The sequence below is a fragment of the Pseudochaenichthys georgianus genome, chromosome 13 (assembly GCF_902827115.2).
Source record: "Pseudochaenichthys georgianus chromosome 13, fPseGeo1.2, whole genome shotgun sequence".
NCBI lineage: Eukaryota > Metazoa > Chordata > Actinopteri > Perciformes > Channichthyidae > Pseudochaenichthys > Pseudochaenichthys georgianus.
In genome coordinates, this window is record NC_047515.1 from 7,361,652 (window position 1) to 7,380,087 (window position 18,436).

The 18,436-nt window shown below is 39.9% G+C and overlaps 1 protein-coding gene across 2 annotated transcripts in view; it reads right to left on the reverse strand.

Moving 5' to 3' along the window:
- Nucleotides 1-15,215, reverse strand: part of cuedc1b (CUE domain containing 1b) — a 36,553-nt gene extending 21,338 nt beyond the window's left edge. The window contains exons 1-2 of one of the 2 annotated variants that reach the window (XM_034096809.2): nt 15,130-15,215; nt 295-954 (exon numbers count right to left, since the gene is read on the reverse strand). In XM_034096809.2, the coding sequence (XP_033952700.1) occupies nt 295-600 (306 nt within the window). In that variant the 5' untranslated portion in view covers nt 601-954; nt 15,130-15,215. The remainder of the gene's footprint in view (nt 1-294; nt 955-15,129) is intronic. The other variant, XM_034096810.2, reaches the window with a different exon arrangement.
- Between the last annotated feature and the right edge of the window lie 3,221 nt (nt 15,216-18,436).

The window sequence follows — 18,436 nt, forward strand, 5'->3', positions numbered from 1 at the left end:
GCTGATTTGTAGTTCACAATGTAGCATTATCAGAGAAAAAATAGGGTGCGTTGGAAGTGAGTTTATCGTGTCCCAGACCCATTTTTCTATTGTCAACTGGATGCCATTAGTCTCAAGCCCTGACAGTATCTGTGGTATCTTCCATACTATAGTAAAGCAAGCACTATCACATTTTCTGAATTAAGGAACAAAGTATTGTTTCTCGACATCCCTATAAATAAAAGTGGAGGGTTTGGTTTATAATCAATATTAACAGGCTAGGCTTGTCGGTACCCTTTGACCTTTTCAACTGACCTCTGGGGGGATGCTGTCATCAGAGTCTGAGCTGTCATCTGAGCCCTGTCCATCAATGCTCATCTGGAGCAGCTGGTCGATGGTGGCGTCCACTGCTCCGTTGTTGGAGCGCAGCACGCACTCGATCACCTCATAGTCCATAGAGGGGAACATGATCTTGAAGTCCTCCATGGCCTGGTTGAACTCCAGGCGACGGACCTGCCGGTTGGACCGGCTGTTGTTGAGCTGCCCCTGGCCGCTGCCGCTCCCACCTCCGCCACTCCCGCTGCCCCCATTGCTGCTGCTGCGCTTGAACAGGCTAGTCATCCTCAGGGCCTTGCTGCTTTAATTGATGCCAACCTACTGCTAGGATGGCTCTTCTTTTCCGTCACCAACACAAGCACTTTGGCCCCTTCAGTCTCACTTGCTTTTCACTTTTTCCTCGCTCAGTTTCTCATTCTAACAGAAACATGGCAGTCTTTTGTTGGGAAGGTATAATCACTCAAGTTCCCCCCAAACCCCCCAATGCTACTTGTTATTCAGATAAATCTGGCATGGCTAACCGTATTAAAGGATGTGCAGGTGGTGACAGAAATGAACAATCACGGTCCTGTCACCAGGTAGAGATTAGAGTCAAAATCCGCCAGGAAACACACATAGCTACATCACAGTCATCAGCACCTACAGAGAGAGAAGACAGGCAGTGTGTTAGAAGGGGCTAGCAACCCAAAGTCTATATTGTTCTTTTATTCAATTATACATTGAAATACATAATTGTTTCTCGACTGGGACCAAGCACTCTGATGATTTTCATTTAGCAGTAGCTCAATCAAGGGACTTTAATTGTAGGACCAGCAAAAACTACACGATACTGCTTCAAAATAAAAATGATATGTATTGTATGTCAAAACGTGATGAAAAGGAACAATAGAGACCCTCATTAGATTTGGAAAGAGAAGGTTCAAAAAACGTCCTTTTTAGTTTGCCCAACTGAGATCAACATCATGATAGTCTTTGAAATAAGAAGTTTGGGGGCCCACAAATAATGAGGAGACAGGAAACACAACCTACCCAGTTTACTCATTGGCCCACCCTGATAGTTTTTTTAACTATTATTATAAAAAAATGTATTCACCCATTGAGAATATCCAAGCATTCAAAGTGAAATTCAAGTGAACAAATATCGAGTTGAATTAATGTTGTATGTGTTTTATCCTCTGAAACAAACTCATTTACCGTAAAAACTGGTTGTTGGTTCCGGTGTCGGTACCATATATGTTCGGGGTGTCACTACTCGATCCGTTCCCCTGCCCGATCGGTACTGCGCATGTACGAGATGGTCCGCCATATTGGACAACTCCGGACGGCAACCCAAGATGGACACTTGACACAGTGGCTTTTAGCAAATCTCAAAAAGAAAACTCGAGAGAGATGAGTTATTGTTATTACAACGTGACTTCACTATTATTTAACAACTCTTTTTATTGGGTTCTTTTATTTGGGGTTAAGTACATTGTCAGAATAAGTGAGAAATGAATTTAACTTCTGTTAGACAGCCATATGCCATACATTTTTGCATACATTCACAGTAAATATGTATTCAGTATGATAGCTGTCTAACAGAAGTTAAATCCATTTCTCACTTAACCTGACAATGTACCAAATAAAAGAACCCAATAAAAAGAGTTGTTAAATAATAGTGAAGTCACGCTGTAATAACAATAGCTCATCTCTCTCGAGTTTTTGAGCTTTGCTAAAAGCCACTGTGTCAAGTGTCCATCTTGGGTTGCCGTTCGGAGTTGTCCAATATGGCGGACCATCTCGCACATGCGCAGTACCGATTGTGCAGGGGGACGGATCGGGTAGTGACACAGGGTACCATATGTGTTCGGGGTCCGTCTCTTACCAATGACGTCACGACGTCAATGACGTCACACATTTTGATTTTGCGATTTCCCCGCAGGCTAGGCAGTCAAGAATATTCGAATTAGCTTCGGCTTGATGTGGAGATGTGATTTGATGTGTCGTTTGTCCCCCAACTCCTCTCCAAATTTGAGATATGTAATAAAATACTCAGGGGAGTTTCCTGAATGTTCATGGCCAAAGTCAAGCACTAGGCCCTGGGTAAATTTAAGAGGCTGATCTGGGGCATTACGTCATTGACGTCATTGGTAAGAGACGGACCCCGAACACATATGGTACCCCGAACACATATGGTACCCCGAACACATATGGTACCGACACCGACGCGCGCCATAGTAACGTGAGAGAGGCAGAGAGCTGCCTGCAGGGACTCGCTTTTCTGTAAAATGTGCAGACATTTTCCCAGCCCAGATACGCTGAATGAACTACATCTCCGGTCTAGCAGAACAACACACGTCACCAAGATGGCCATCACTACTGTCTTGTCAACAAAAGGATTGACTACCCTCACTATCACCACAATGAAACACGTCCAGAAGAATGTCATGCAAAGCTGCCTGCCTGCCTGCCTTCCTTTGATTCTCTCTGAACTGCCTGGTCTTTTTAATGTTTAATGTCAACCATTTGTGCAGATGGCGTGAAGTAGTGTTGTCACGATACCAACATTTTGGTTTCGATACCGATACCAAGTCAAGAATTGCGATTCCGATTCTTTTTCGATACTTTTCTTAAAAAAAGGGAAACAGTCTTAAATATAATCAGGGATGCAAACTCATCAGGTATGAACAAGGTCACAAGGATCCGAGCCCCCCGACCCCACGGAATATCGGCTTTAAAATCAGGAATAACAGATGATTTTAGCAGTCAGAACAACTAAAGCAGCAGTGTTACTAAGAACAGAAACGCCAAAGAGTATACTTTTACTGTTGCTACTTTAACTATATTTTGATGATAATACTTTTGTACTTTTATTTGAGGATCAGTTTTGATTGCAGGATTGTTCCTACATTCTGGTACTTCTACTTTAACTCAAGTACAAGACCTGGGTACTTCTACTTTTACTCAAGTATAAGATATATACTTATACCACCTCCGTTTATAGCCTATGAAAAAAACTAATAGAAAACGAAGGCTAAAGCTAACGTTAGCAGATAGTGATGTTAGTTTGCTAGTTAAGTTTGCTCAACGATAATATTGCGACAGAAAAACTTTTTAGTGCACATCACGCTCTGCCGCTCCGACAGGGAGCTCTGCTCTGAACACCTGAACGGCCCGTTCACAGACTTCTGGCGTCTTTTTTGTCAACAAGCCGAGGCGCAGCGGCAGTTGCACTCCCACTTTCAGCCATGCTTCTCGTTTTCTCACATGCTCTGGCAGCTAGCGCGTGGCCGCGTGCACGAGAGAGGGGCGGGACTTAAAACGTGCTTGAGAGGAGCGGGACTGCAGGCACGGCGGCAGTGCAGGGAGTGGAAGCAGAGCGCTGAACACACACGGCTCTTATTAAAACGGCGCTTTTTCACGGGATACTTTTCCCCGTCATTCTAAAAGTACCGATACTAATGAAACGGAGGAATCGTACCGTTTTTAACGGCAGAGTATCGCGGTACCTTTCAAGTATCGGTACACCGTGCAACACTAGCGTGAAGTAGAATAGATCGCAGATGCTAATGTAGCGTTAGCATTTCTCCCCCGGGCTTAAATTGTGTATTATAGAATGATCACACCGGTGTGACAGTACTCTTCAAAGGGTTCATGAAATATGACTACTACTCTTACTGTTTAACATGTTGGGTTACTTAATGTTACTTCATGTTAAGGCTAATAAAAATTACACGGCTGTAATGCTAACTAACGTGCTAGCTACTAGCTAGGTAGCCAACTTGATCCAGCCACTCCTGGTCCTTTCATCAGACGGGAAGCGAAAGAACGAGCAAGACCCATTGCTGGTATGATAGCAACCTGGTACTAAGCACACAGGCATCTTGTTAAAGTTATCTTATCTTAGCCAGCGCCATATAGATAGATTATATCTATATGCCATATAGATAGATTATATCTATATGGCGCTGATCTTAGCTATCTCTTAGTGTAGGAAAACAGTTATGACATCACTTACGCGACTCTGGGATTTTTAGTCTTTCTAGTTGCGTATTTTTCATAGTCTTATATTTCAACAGTTTTATGACAAACTGTGACTTTTTTGACATGGAAATTATTTTTTAAGATTGACAAAAATCATATGTATAATTCATGGCACAATTCAAACGGGATCGAAAGATAAGTTTTCTCTCTCCATTGACTTCAATGCATAATTTTTCCGAAAATAAGGTCCCATGGACCGGAAGTAGATGGGCGTGACTTCGCCACTCTATTGTTGCTGTTACCTAGTGCAATAACATAGTTACCCAACGATTGTAAATAACCCAATTTGTGTTCTGTGAAACTGAAAAGGATATTACATTGTTTTGTTACTTTCGTTGCAGTTGTAAATATGTCTTAAATATAATTTAGGTTAACTTCTTGTGTTATTTAGATGCTTTTATTTTGAAGGCGAGTTTACGCAGTTGACAGTAAGTTGTTGTTGCTATAGAAACAATGTGACGGAGAAAAGGAGCTTTAATCTACATATAAACACGGAGAGAGTAAAGGATAAAGTTTATGTTTAAGTTTAGCACCCCCCGACGAGGCACAAAGTTGGTATTAACTATAATATAAATATGTAGGTTGTGTCCTAATTCGTTTGTATGCTGTTTTGTAGCTTTGCTGTCTGTTTACAGTTCACTTTTGGTAGTATGCTAAAGTGATTCTAATACGGATGGAGCCTAAATGTATTTGTTATGTTTGTGTCTTTATAGCTCTTACGTTGATATTGGAGATTTCAATGAATTCATATCATCAGTCAGGTCTTCGACCATTATTCGGGAGGGAAATGCTACAACGATGCTTGGCAATGGGCATTATTATATATTATTATTATTATTATTATTATAGGCCAGGCCTACCTTAAAGTAATTTTTCCCCCTGGAAAAAGCCGGCCCACCCTATTTTATACAGGCCCGCCCTAAAGTACATTTCTGCCTACGCTACTGGGTTGACCAGGAAGTTAGCATTGCAAGGGCTCCCCCAACAAAAGGCAACAGGATTTTTCAACTGGATTTTGGAATATTTCAGAAAATAAGATCTGTAACAGAAACACGTTTATATTACCTGCATATTTATTTAGCAGGATATTAACACACATTTGTAATAGTTACAGCGTGTAAAAGCAAATAGCTAATGTTAAGTTATAAACAAATAAAATCATAGTTGCATGACTTCACTACAACATTTCCAAGCTAAAGGTGGCTAATGTTTGGTGTGATGATGTTAATTATACTAATTATATCGCTTGCTAGCTAGCAATTGCCAATTTCTAAAGACACAGAAAAGCATTAGACTTTAACAAAAAGGGTGTTTACTGATGAACTTAATGTCGTGGAACAAAACGTGAATTCTTTTAACTGTATTAACCCAGACCTGGTTTTGGGATCTTACGTGTGCCAACTAACCCTGGTCTCCCCTATTCAAGAACTATATCAGTGTGTCGGGAGAAGTTTGATGTAGCTCTGCCTTTATCTAATTGCAATTCCAGCCTCTCCCTTCCTTCCTGCTACACTAGGGGTCATTGTAGCTGGCAGTTGCCCAGTGCCTCATGGCAGTGCCAGGCCCCATCAACAGCCCATAGACAGAGCCCTCTCATAGCCTCATTTACCCAGAGTCTGGCTTTCATGAAAACAAGATGCTGGCACCAATAGCCTTGCCTTCTTGCCAGGCTGAAACTCTGTGTGTGTGTGTGTGTGTGTGTGGTGTGTGTGTGTGTGTGTGTGTGTGTGTGTGTGTGTGTGTGTGTGTGTGTGTGTGTGTGTGTGTGTGTGTGTGTGTGTGTGTGTGTGTGTGTGTGTGTGCACACACAAAGAACAAATGAGACTTAATGAGTGTGATACAGAAATTCAAAATAGTCACAAAGTTCTGTCATGACTCATGCAAGACTGCACTACTTTGGCTCCAGTGCATCTCCTTTGTCTCAGTCTGTAGTCAACACTTTTTAGTAGGGTTGTGTTGATATTCATTATAAATTGACAATGATTAAGAGTAAGCTTTCAAATGATTATATTTTTCTCACTACCGTTGCCTACTTGCATGGATCAGAACAAAATTTGATCAGAACAAAATGGAATCACAGTGTAGTTAACTGCCTGGAACTCAAGGACAACTCAGTGTAGTTTATTTTTGGGCTGCAGCTCAAAAACATCGCAATGTAGTTTACTGCTAGCGGGCGGTTCAAACAGGGCCGTTTCTAGCTTTTTGGGGGCCCTATGCAAGATGCTGTTTGGGGGCCCTAGTTTTGACAGTTTTTTAACTACAATGGGGGGGATTCCGAAGCCTTTAAGATGATCTGTGGAGATGCATCAATCTGTTGCACTTTAATAGGAAAACAGGCTAATTTCACAAAAACCAAGGAATTGGAAATTACAAAAAATGATATTAAAAAGGTAAACAATAAGGCTCCTCTATGTCAATAAATGCAAGAGATGCAGCATTTTCTCAGCTGTCAGCCCAACGATGATTTGGACTTTATTACCCCAAAAACCCAAGCCACAGCTTTGCTATCATTGCAGTTTAGTCGTGTTTATATCCTACATTGGATTTGTAAGCACCGAACACTCACAGGAGGAGGCTTGGCTGTCTACAAATAAAGACGGCTCATTTTAATTCTCCCCAAATATATTGAGGCTGAACCTGAACTTTGAATTCTCTGCTCCCATCATAATCTTGGCGATCTTGTTAAAATTGTGAATGCAGAATTAAAAATACTATGTAACTGGTTTGCAGTTAATACATGATCCCTTAATGTGGCCAAAACAAATTACATGTTATTCAATACAAAGTCTGAGAGTAGAAATTACTCCATTATATGGATTTGCAATACAGAGATAGAAAAAGTTGGTGCATACATTTTTAGGACTGCTTGTTGATGAAAAACTCAATTGGAAGCACTATATAAATTATGTACAGACTAAACTGTCAAAAACAATAGGTATTTTGTATCATACTAAGAACATTCTTGAAGAAAATATACTCTTTATAACAGTCTATTTCTCCCTTACCTTTAATCAGGGTATATGCAGGAATCCTGAAGTCAAATTGAATACCTTTTAAGACCTTTTTTAAGACCCTTTCCATACATTTTAAGACCTCATCGCAACTTTGAGTTCTAACCGGTTACATTGGCAACCCACTTTACCTCACATTTACTATATTGATTGTAAGATAGCACAACTAAACAGAGTGCAGACAGAATACTGAAGCCTCCTCTCCACATGAACTTCTACCTCTCTGTGAAGGTCAGGTAAAATGCAGTATGTGTGCTCTTTCATTCCAGTAAAACTCCTCAGAAACCACTATTTGACCAATAAACAAAACAATTGACAAAACTTTGAACTATGAAATATATTAAACTTTGGTGAGCTTCAGCGGGGTAATGCCATATAGGAGCTCCCTCACAAATACCCAGGGGTTAAATTGGGCTGGGGCTGTCCGGGGCTCTGACGTCATCACCCTCACACATTTGTCATATGTTTACAAAAAACAATATATATGTTAAGACTTTTCTTGTTCTTAATATAGACTATATTTAGGGTCGATATGTGTTGACCTTACTTTAAAATAGCAGATCTCTGTGACCGGATATAGTTTGGCTTAGACTCCGGCCCCACGAGGGGCCTCATACAGTAAAACACAAACGCAAAAAAGTCTTCTGTTCACACACATTCGATTCATTAACGTGTCCGTTCACACTAGACCGCTGGAAATGCTGGAAACGCTGTAGTACATATGCCAGGCCTGTAAGTGGCGCTGCTGCCGCCACAAAATACACCAAAAGCAGCGAAGAAGACCCCGGAGCATGGTTGTCATGGTCGCCCTTCTGTTTATTCTCCGCGGTGGACGGCGTGTTCTCCTGCTGTATATCTCTCAGGTAGTCCACCAGCAGATAAACCCCCCCCCCCCCCCCCAGAGCGGAGCAAGGCAACTTAAAATAAGAAGCAGCATTGTATGACACGCTATGCATGGAGCCACCTTGAGGGGGTTTCCCGACATGTTGTTTCAGTAAATTAAAGGGTGTTTCATGTTGTCGTTGCTGTGAACCTTCTTAATAACTTGGAAAATGCCGTTTAATACTTTTTAATAGCCTTAATTTTCGCTAAATTGATTTATAAACTTTTAATACTTTTTAAGACCCCGCGGACACCCGGTTAATACTGCTCCGAAATATGGGGAAACACGTACTCAACAAATCTAGAAAAAATAATAACATCCCAAAAAAAAGTATTACGAATAGTCTGTGGTGTTGGTAAATATGAACACACAACTCCCATATTTTAAAAAACTCAATCTATTAAAATGTGTTGAGATAGTACAGCTTAAAACAGTACTGATTATGCACAACATTTTCCATAACAAAATGCCTAATAACATTCAAAAGCAGTTCTAAACCACAGTGTGAACATTAGGGGTGTTGAAAATAATCGTTTCTACGATGCATTGCGATGCGGACGATTCGGTATCGATGCAGTGACGGAAGATAATCGGTTATAGCATAGTAACGTTGCTTCCTGATTTTACGGCCGCGGCTTTACTATAACGTTTTTTTTTCTGTCACTTTAATATCAAATCGGTCGGTGACGCAGAGATCAGGGAACAGACGTGACAGCGGCATTATTAATGGTTATTATTAATGCCTTACTAGTTTGTTTTTTTGTTGCTTTTTTTTCTCTTCCACAAACTACAATATTTCAAACTCAGAAATTGCATGTAGTAAAAATATAGCATATTACAACATTTGTTTTGCAGCTATCTGTAGCTTTTAGCTACAAACTAACTACTGAGATTGTTATCAGAGGCTTTTAATGGTTCTGACACAGTATGCGAGTGTGTAAGAGATACCATGCAGGAACAGATTTCTTTCTAACATCACATCAATCTGCAAGAACCTTGCTATATTTAGCACACAATCCAGGACTCTCTGTCCCCAGGGGGAGTGTGTGTGTGTGTGTGTGTGTGTGTGTGTGTGTGTGGTGTGTGTGTGTGTGTGTGTGTGTGTGTGTGTGTGTGTGTGTGTGTGTGTGTGTGTGTGTGTGTGTGTGTACACTGTATGAGGGGAAGACAGTTGCTTACCAGCTGAAGCTTTTGACCTGCTACAGTGGTCCATGAGCAGTGAACACATGCACTAATGTTTTAAATATCACACTCATATAGGACTTGCGGCTTAACACTAAACCTCAGATTGCACTTGCCTCTCTGCTTGAGTAAGGGATCACATTAACTTAACACATGACTTTTGAAGTCCAGATTTATTTTTAGTCGATACTGAATTTCATTTGCATGTTTACCTTATTTTAATGTGGTCTGGTGTTGCTTACCTTACACAATGAGCTTAGTGTATAAGAATTTCTTCAGGAATTGCATTCTCTAGTTATCACTGTTCTAGCAAAGTGATTTTTTTTAAAGGAAGGCTCACATTCATATTGATGTATTTTAATAAATGTTAACTTGGCCCATTACGTTACTATTTGTGGGTTTTTTTTGCCATTGGATTTTAAAACATAGCAGAAAATAAGGATTATGACAAACAGGCACTTATGACACTGGCATGTTTTATTCAGCAGGATAATCTACACATATTTACACCACTCATGATTTTTGAAGTATAAATGCAATCTCCAGAAGTAAAAAGCTAACGTGACGCTATAAACAAACTACACCAGTCACTTAGCCGCTCATGACTAAGCTAAAGGCGGACTCGTGTTGAGCGTGATGACGTTTAGTATTCTCATTTAGTCACTTGTGATATTTACTGACATATTTGATGTCGCAGAACAACATGCTATCACTTAAGCTTGTGTTAACCGCAAACCATAATTCAGAAATCTAACCAAAAACCTGTTAAAAACACTATAACTCATTTCCGGGTTTTAGGACTCATTCCTGCACCACTCTATGGAAAGCAAGCATCCTCCCTGGCCTAGGACGGGAGGGCTCTGCATTGGTGGATTCAATACAACGGCAAAGAAGGCAATGTCTACATCAACATTCATCCTGCAGGCATGAAAACGGGTCAGGGGTGAAAAAGGTGAGAAGTATATTATCCCTCTGGGGGTTCGGGGGCATGCTCCCCCAGAAGAACATTTTGAATATTCCATATTTTAAAGCATCAATCTGATGCATTTTGAGATGCATTTTTTTGCCAACCTGGGGAGAGCTGGAGAAACTTAACTTCAGCCATGAGTCAAAAATATTATGGCCTCCTTACCAAGTATTATCAGGGATGCAAACTCATCAGGTATGGAAAAGGTGACAAGGACCCGAGCCCCCCGACCCCATGGAATATCGGCTTTAAAATGAGGAATAACAGAGGATTTTAGCAGTCAAAACAACTAAAGCAGCAGTGTTAATAATAACAGAAATGCTAAAGAGTCACATCTAATAGAAATATATAAAAGCATTTATTTTAATTGTATAGCAGTCAGTTTATAATTTTGGCAGCACTGTTGAGCATTTTGAAAATCTATTGTCATGCCTCTGTGCAAGGCTTTCTATCTTTATGGCATCTGGTGTAAAGTAACTAAATTCATAAACTCAAGTACTATACTTGGGTACAATTTTGAGATAATTGTACTTTATTTAAGTATTTCAATGTTTTGCTACTTTTTTCTTCTTCTCCTCTACAGTTCAGAGGTAAATGGTGTACTTTTCCTCCACTACATGTATTTAATACCTTTAGTTACTTTACAGATGTGGATGAATGATGTGAAATATAACCAAGTGTTGAATCAGACTTTAGTTCCACCTGGAGTAAATCCACAAGCTACCCTGCAGTATACAAAGTCATTCAAACTAGCTGCACCTTTACCAGCTTTGAGAACACTTTCATGATCAATCATTATAAAACATATCATATATATTATTCTGAAATGGACCAATCTGCACAACGACTACTTTTACTGTCGCTACTTTCACTATATTTTTATGAGAATACTTTTCTACTTTTACTTGAGGAACATTTTGAATGCAGTACTTTTACTAACAGAGTATTCCTTCCTACACTCTGGTACTTCTACTTTTACTCAAGTACAAGACCTGAGTACTTCTACTTTTACTCAAGTACAAGATCTGAGTATTTCTGCTTTTAATCAAGTACAAGATCTGAGTACTTCTACTTTTAATCAATTACAAGATCTGAGTACTTCTACTTTTAATCAATTACAAGATCTGAGTGCTTCTACTTTTACTCAAATACAAGATCTATACTTATACCACCTCCGTTTATAGCCTATGAAAAAAAAACTATTAGAAAACGAAGGCTAAAGCTAACGTTAGCAGATAGTGACAATGTATGCTAGCTAGCTAGCTCAACGATAATATTGCGACAGAAAAACTTTTCAGTGCACATCACGCTCTGCACTCCGACAGGGAGCTCTGCTCTGAACACCTGAACGGCCCGTTCTAACAGCTGTTCACCAGTGGTCCAGTCTGTGCCACAGTGACTCCGGACCGCACAGTTAATATTAACGAACGCACCCGTAGGTAATGTGGCTGCTGAAGCTAGACCATCATCGCGGAGCAGCAGAGCCGACAGGCAGGAAGACTCGAGCACACAGCTTGCGCTGCATTATAATATATAAAAAAAGAACACCATGCGTGTCATGATGGCACATAACAGCTCGCGGCCGCAGATTAGTCCGGGTCCCAGACCCCCCCATACCCCAAAAATATTTTTATTGCAGATCTACATGAATCACACAGACGACCTATTTTGGATTCAAAACGGCGAATTTCGCCGAAAGGTGAGTGATTTTCATGCCTGATCCTGGTGATGTAGCAGCACACGTAGTGCCAGAACACTTACAGAGCACTTCAAAGCTTTGTTTGGCTATATTTTGACACCGACACAGCACTTTAGGTCACACACACATCGGAACAGCTGGATTAGTATGGATAAATGCAGTGTCCGTGGCCCTTAACTCCTATAGCTGCACATGATGTAAATGACAAAAGGGATCATATGCTGCTGGGGAGGCAGATGTTCCATGCTCTTACAACAAAGGCTCGAAATGAAGGCTTAATAAAGACTTGGGATACATTTGTACCTATACAATTACATTTGAGGTAAATGCTTCTAAGCAATTCAAATGCATTTGTTAAATGTTCCTTCACATTTCACTATGATAACACATAGCCTATTACTGCGTGTGTAAAGGTGTTGGTCTTTTGACTAATTGCAAATAAAGACTAAAAGTTGTGAGACTGATTAAACAAATGGGAAATTGAAATGTTTTCATATCGCCTTCTCTTGAAGATGTACTGGGACGAGAATCGCGTTTCCACTGCATGGTAATAGCTCTAATGGACTCATTCGCTTCGCTCTTTTTTTATTCACTACAGGATAGTACCTGGTCCTTTTTTAGAACAACCTCAGTCGAGTTTCCAAGCAAACTCGTAAAAAACCTGCAGACCACAGAATGTTTAGAGCAGGGGTGGGGAACCTCCGGCCCGTATACGGCCCGCGAGAGCATTTGGTTTGGCCCTCGAGGTAATTTATAAACACACGCAAAAAAAGAAAAAAATTAAAGAAATCTAGACCGCAAAATAATTAAACGAGCGAGTGCCTGTTTTTCCTGGCAACGGTCATGGTCCTTGAACACAACACGAGCCTAACGTGTCATCACGTGGTATATGTCTCGTCTGACAGGGGTGCAGTGCTGACGGAGAGCACCAGAACGCCACTCCGGGACTTCAAAAAAATTGCAGTACACATAAATCCGTAGGCTACACATGCTGCAGTTCCTGCGTGGCTGTGTCTTTAGTTGAAAGCCCAGTGGCGATCTGTTCATCTGTCATTCTGATCATACAGTCAATAACTTTGTTGTTATTAGCATCTGGTTAGCTAGCTATGCTAACGAATATAAGAAGCTTTTTCTCCAACCAGTGAGGTAAAGGCCCATCTTTATATGATCATTATAGTTATCAAAAAACAAGAGAATAAAGTAAACAGGTATAAAATACTATATGACAGTAAAAAAAAGTTGTTATTAATAAACAAGAATACAGTTTGAAAGGAGTGATTTGTAAAATATCCATAAAGAAAAAGTAAATCTGCTTACAGTTCTGTTTCATATGGGTATTGAGAGATGTTTCCATAGATCTCTTCATTTTGCTCTCAAAGTGCACCAGATTGATGCTTTCAACTTCAATATTAAAAAAATAAAATAAAATCTTCCCGGGGGAGCATGCCCCCGGACCCCCCTAGAGGAGGTTAGGTCCCGCCCACTTAAATCATGTCCATGGATAGGAAACTAAATACATTTGCACACATCTTGTGTCCATATCTTTCTGTTTGGTGGTCATGCCACAACCGTGCACGTGAATGCATGGCAAGATATCTGGATTAAGAGGTTGCTTTTTCTTTGCACAGCATGAAAGAAAGGCCAAATGAATGTGCTGTGATTTTTAAGCAGAGGTCAATCATTTGTACGGCCCTCGGAGGATGTTGAAAAAATTGAAATGGCCCTTGAGAGGAAAAAGGTTCCCCACCCCTGGTTTAGAGAGTCGCCACTTGAGTGTCACGTGACTTTAGGTCTTTAAATAGCAAACAGTTCAATATCATTGAACATATGAAGATGATTTTGTTTTTAGGGAATAAATAACAGCAAAAAAAATTATATACATATATAGAACTTTAAATGGACAAATGCAGGGCATCGATATCAGACAAGTCAGTTTATAATTAAGTCAAGCAAATAGTAATACTGTTATGATTATTGTAGCTGTTGAAAAGCAATATTGGTATCAGCATGTCTGTGAAGCCCAGAGACAGATCCGTCCTACAAACTGTCCCATTAAGATTCACAACAACTAACCTCTCACACACCGCGCCCATGTCAGCCCTGACAGAGGACATGCCATTCACAGAGGACGCTCCATGGTCAAACTGTAGATACACACTGCTGTTACACCTGTCATTTGGTTTGGGAATTGGCACTTTTATAGCTTTATTATAGTAATCTAACTTATTTTGATAACAAAAGGGCAATACAAAAATCCAGCATTTTGAGAACAACAGTGTGACAAACTAGTGGCAACTACTTCTGTAACAAATAATCAAAATAAAGACCAAGGTGTCCACAATAGAAGAAGTGGAGAAGGCTTGTAGAAGAGATCAATACAGTCCCCATCACATGAGAAGTGCTTTGTCTCTCATGGATCGGTCTTATGCTGTAAAGTATCCCATAGGGTTTGTAACAGCTGAGAACTCGTGTTTCATTATGATCCTGTGTGGACATACGGGGCATACCACTTTGTTATGTAGCCTTCATACTCGATGCATGTGCTCTTATCGGGGACATAACAGGTCGCTGCTAACAGGCTAACGCTACATCAGCTTTCAGCAGTTTAAAAACATATCAACAATTGCTCAATACAACCCGATTACGCCAGTTTCCCTAACAACATCGATTTAAACCCCATAGGGTTGAAATGATGTAACAATAGGTGATGTTAGCTAGGAAATGTAGTGAAACAATGATTAGCTACGATGCTAACTAATCACAAACAGACACATAAGGTCCTCCGTACAGACACGCAAACATTGCCACACGCACGCACACACAGGTTTTCATCTACCTCGGCCTAGGCTCTGTTAGCTGTACCAGATTAACGGTGTCTAAATATGTCACTGAATCCAACACACGTACAGTACCCTAATGTTCAGTTCCCGTTACTGTCGAAAACGACACTTGGTCGTGTTTACAGCGAGGAGAGGGGAAGCTACATAAGGCACCACATTGGCAGTAGAGGTGGTAACGTTAGTTAAAGCAGTGTGTGATGTTAACTTACTCACTGGCTGCGGCGCAGAAAAGGCATCCACAGCGTCGGGGCTGTTAGCATTGTACTGTTAGCAGCACATTAGCATTACACTCAGCTGGCCGGAAGTGTCAGCGCAGCCTCAACACACTAACACCTTCAAAATAAAATCTTCAAATCTGGTTTATATACTTGTCTTTCTCTTGATGATATGTCATGTTTTAATCTGGATTTTAAAACAGTTATAACCCATCAAAGACATTATATGTACATAAACACACTTTATATTAAAGATTAGCCAAGGTCAAGTCACTGATAATCTAGCTACATAACCCCCAACGGTAAAAAATGATTGTAAAGACTTATTCTTTAACTTAGTTATTTTATTGAGCAGTGTTAACAGTCATTTGTGAAATACGCCATGCGTTTACAGTTTGTAGGAAAAACAATGTCAGCTTGACAAACAGAGAGAAATGCAGCAATACAGTAGTGTGTCGTCCGCATAATGCGCATATAGATTAATTTACCGGGTGACAATATCCGCTTTCACACCAAGTACTTTGCCGTACTTAGTTCCCAGCACTTATGGCGCATTTCCATTGCAGGCCTCGCTCGGCTTAGTATGGTATAGTTAGGCCAGGCTCACTTTATGCTGCGTTTCCATTACAGTTTAGTAGCTGTAGTATTACAAACCACAGACTGTTTGTGTCATGGTGAATACAGTCGCTGGTTTATTTATGTCTGTAGGCAGTTGTTGTGAGTGTGAACGGTCGGATACTGCGTTAGCTTAGCTGATCTCCATTTAGAAAACACGCATTTTAAAAGGTTTTTCGCCTGCCGTCTGTCTGCAGACTTGTCAAAGCATTAATTCATGGTTTTTACTAACCGATATCAGTATGTTGTTACTTCAGCATCATCTTGAAACATGTATTACAATTAAATCACGGTCAAATATGTTGCACGGACCAATTTCCAAATCTTTGGCGGAAACCGCGCTCCATTTAAGGCGGGGCCTCATATATGACGCACACCTGCACACCGGTTAGCCTGTTCCACAATTCTTCGTTTTCCGAGGCTAGGAAGGATTCTTGCCTCGCTTCTGAAGCAACTTACTCAGAGGTACAGATGTAGCACCTCATTTCGGACGCCCCCATGTGGGCCCGTGATCGGCACGGGGTGGGCTCGCTAAAAGGAAAACCCCCGCATGACTTGATACGCCCCATTGATAAATAAATTAAATTATAATGAAACCAGCTGCAATGGATCATGGATCCACCAGGGGGAGCAGTGATTAAAACGCTGCCACACTGACATGTGATTGTGAAATAAACAGCTGATAGATCTACAGGTATCTGATATAGCGGATATTTGTTAAGATCGTCACGGATAGGATCATATTCTGTGCTAAATAAGAGACATTTAATCATTTACAAAACATCACCATGTTTTTATTTAACAAAATAATGTTGTTTCATCCACATTGGCGTACTACAATACAAAAACAATCGGTTTGTTTTTTCATCAGGAAATCCAGCCCGGCTCAAACAAACGATTTGTAATCATCATCCTCACGATCATTTAATGTATCATATGTTCGCCGAATTGACAACGCACTAACAATCATGATTTTGTCGTAGTCAACTTAAAACTTTATTAACGTGCCTAAACTCAGTAATTCACTAAAAAGAGATTTATTTTTAATGGAGCCTCGTCATCTCCCCACGGGCAAACAAGAATATGTACAATGTTAATAGTTTACTGTATTATTAGTGTTTAATATTACTGCTATAACAATCACACATTGAGTTCATTGTTGTGCAATGTTAAAATCAGACTGTTGTTTTTTTAAATAGTCTGAATGAAAACGGCAGCTCTCAGGGGAACTCATAATAAACAGCTGATTCCTCACACACTAAAATAGTGAGAAAACATGCCTCTGGTTAATAATTATATAACTTATTTTCTCCATAAAAGCTGGTCACGGATATAATCATATTCTGCATTGAATAAGATACATTTAATCATTTAAAAAAAATCCTATTTCGTTTCTATTTAACAAAATAAATGTGGTTTAATCCACGTGAGTTTACAACTACAAAAATAATCGGTTTGTTTTTGTATCACATCCGACGGGAGGAAATGCAGCATGGCTCTCACTACCGATTTGTAATCATAATGTAATCATCATCTTCACGATCATTTATGTTTATGTTCGCCAAATTGACATGAAAGCACTAACAAATATTAATTTGCTGTAGTCAACTTTATTACAACTTTATTAACTTGCCTAAACTCAGTAATTCACTAAAAAGAGGTTTATTTTTAATGGAGCCTCGTCATCTCACCACGGGCAAACAAGAATATTTACTATAATATTATATTATTGTTAATAGTTTACTGTATTATTACTGTTTAATACTGCTATAACAATCACACATTGAGTTCATTGTTGTGCAATGATCAAATTAGACCGTTTAAAAAAAATAGTCTGAATGAAACTCCGCAGCTCTCAGAGGCCTGTACTACGAAGCCGGTTCAACCTAACCTGGATATGTTTGAGTTAGCCGGTTGGCCTAATCCAAAACATACACCCCCTCGCTAAGCAGTCCTACAACACGGGTTATCAAGTGGAACTATGGAAAGCCTAAAATGCCACTATTCACACGTTTATTTTAATATGATAATGAGCCCCTCCTTCTGATTTCCATAGCCACTGAGTTCATAGTGTCTGTAACCAATCAGTGAAGAGTAAAGCCAGACCAAAGCAATCTGTTGATGAAAAGTTTCTGACATTGTGAGGCTGTGCTGTGAATTGTACATTATTCCAGATTCAAACAATATATCAATATGTCTTAAAATAAAATTGCCTTACCCTTTTCCTTAATCCTCTGGAGTATAAGGGCATTTTCTTGATTTGTAGACATCTCCTTAAATCACCTTTTAAATGTACTTCTTATAACATGGCACCCCATATGTTACATATTAAAATGCTCAGGACAGTCTCTGCTCTTGATATAAATGCAAGTCACTCACCTTAGAGCACTGTCTTATGAGATACTTATAGCTGAAAATGAGAAATCCGACTTTTGGAAAACTTCAACTCATTTACTCATGTCATCTTTCACGTTTTAGATTTGGTTTACCAAAGTCTTTGGTTCACACAAGTTGTGAAATATATGAATTACACTATAGGCCTAATATAAATGTGTTATTCATGTCTAAAATGAAAATGTGTAAATTAGAATTTTGAGTAAAATAGTTCCATCCCTCTATTCTCACCACAGAAAGGTTACATCAGGACTGATTCATGACTTTATATTCCATACCAAGGTTCATGTGA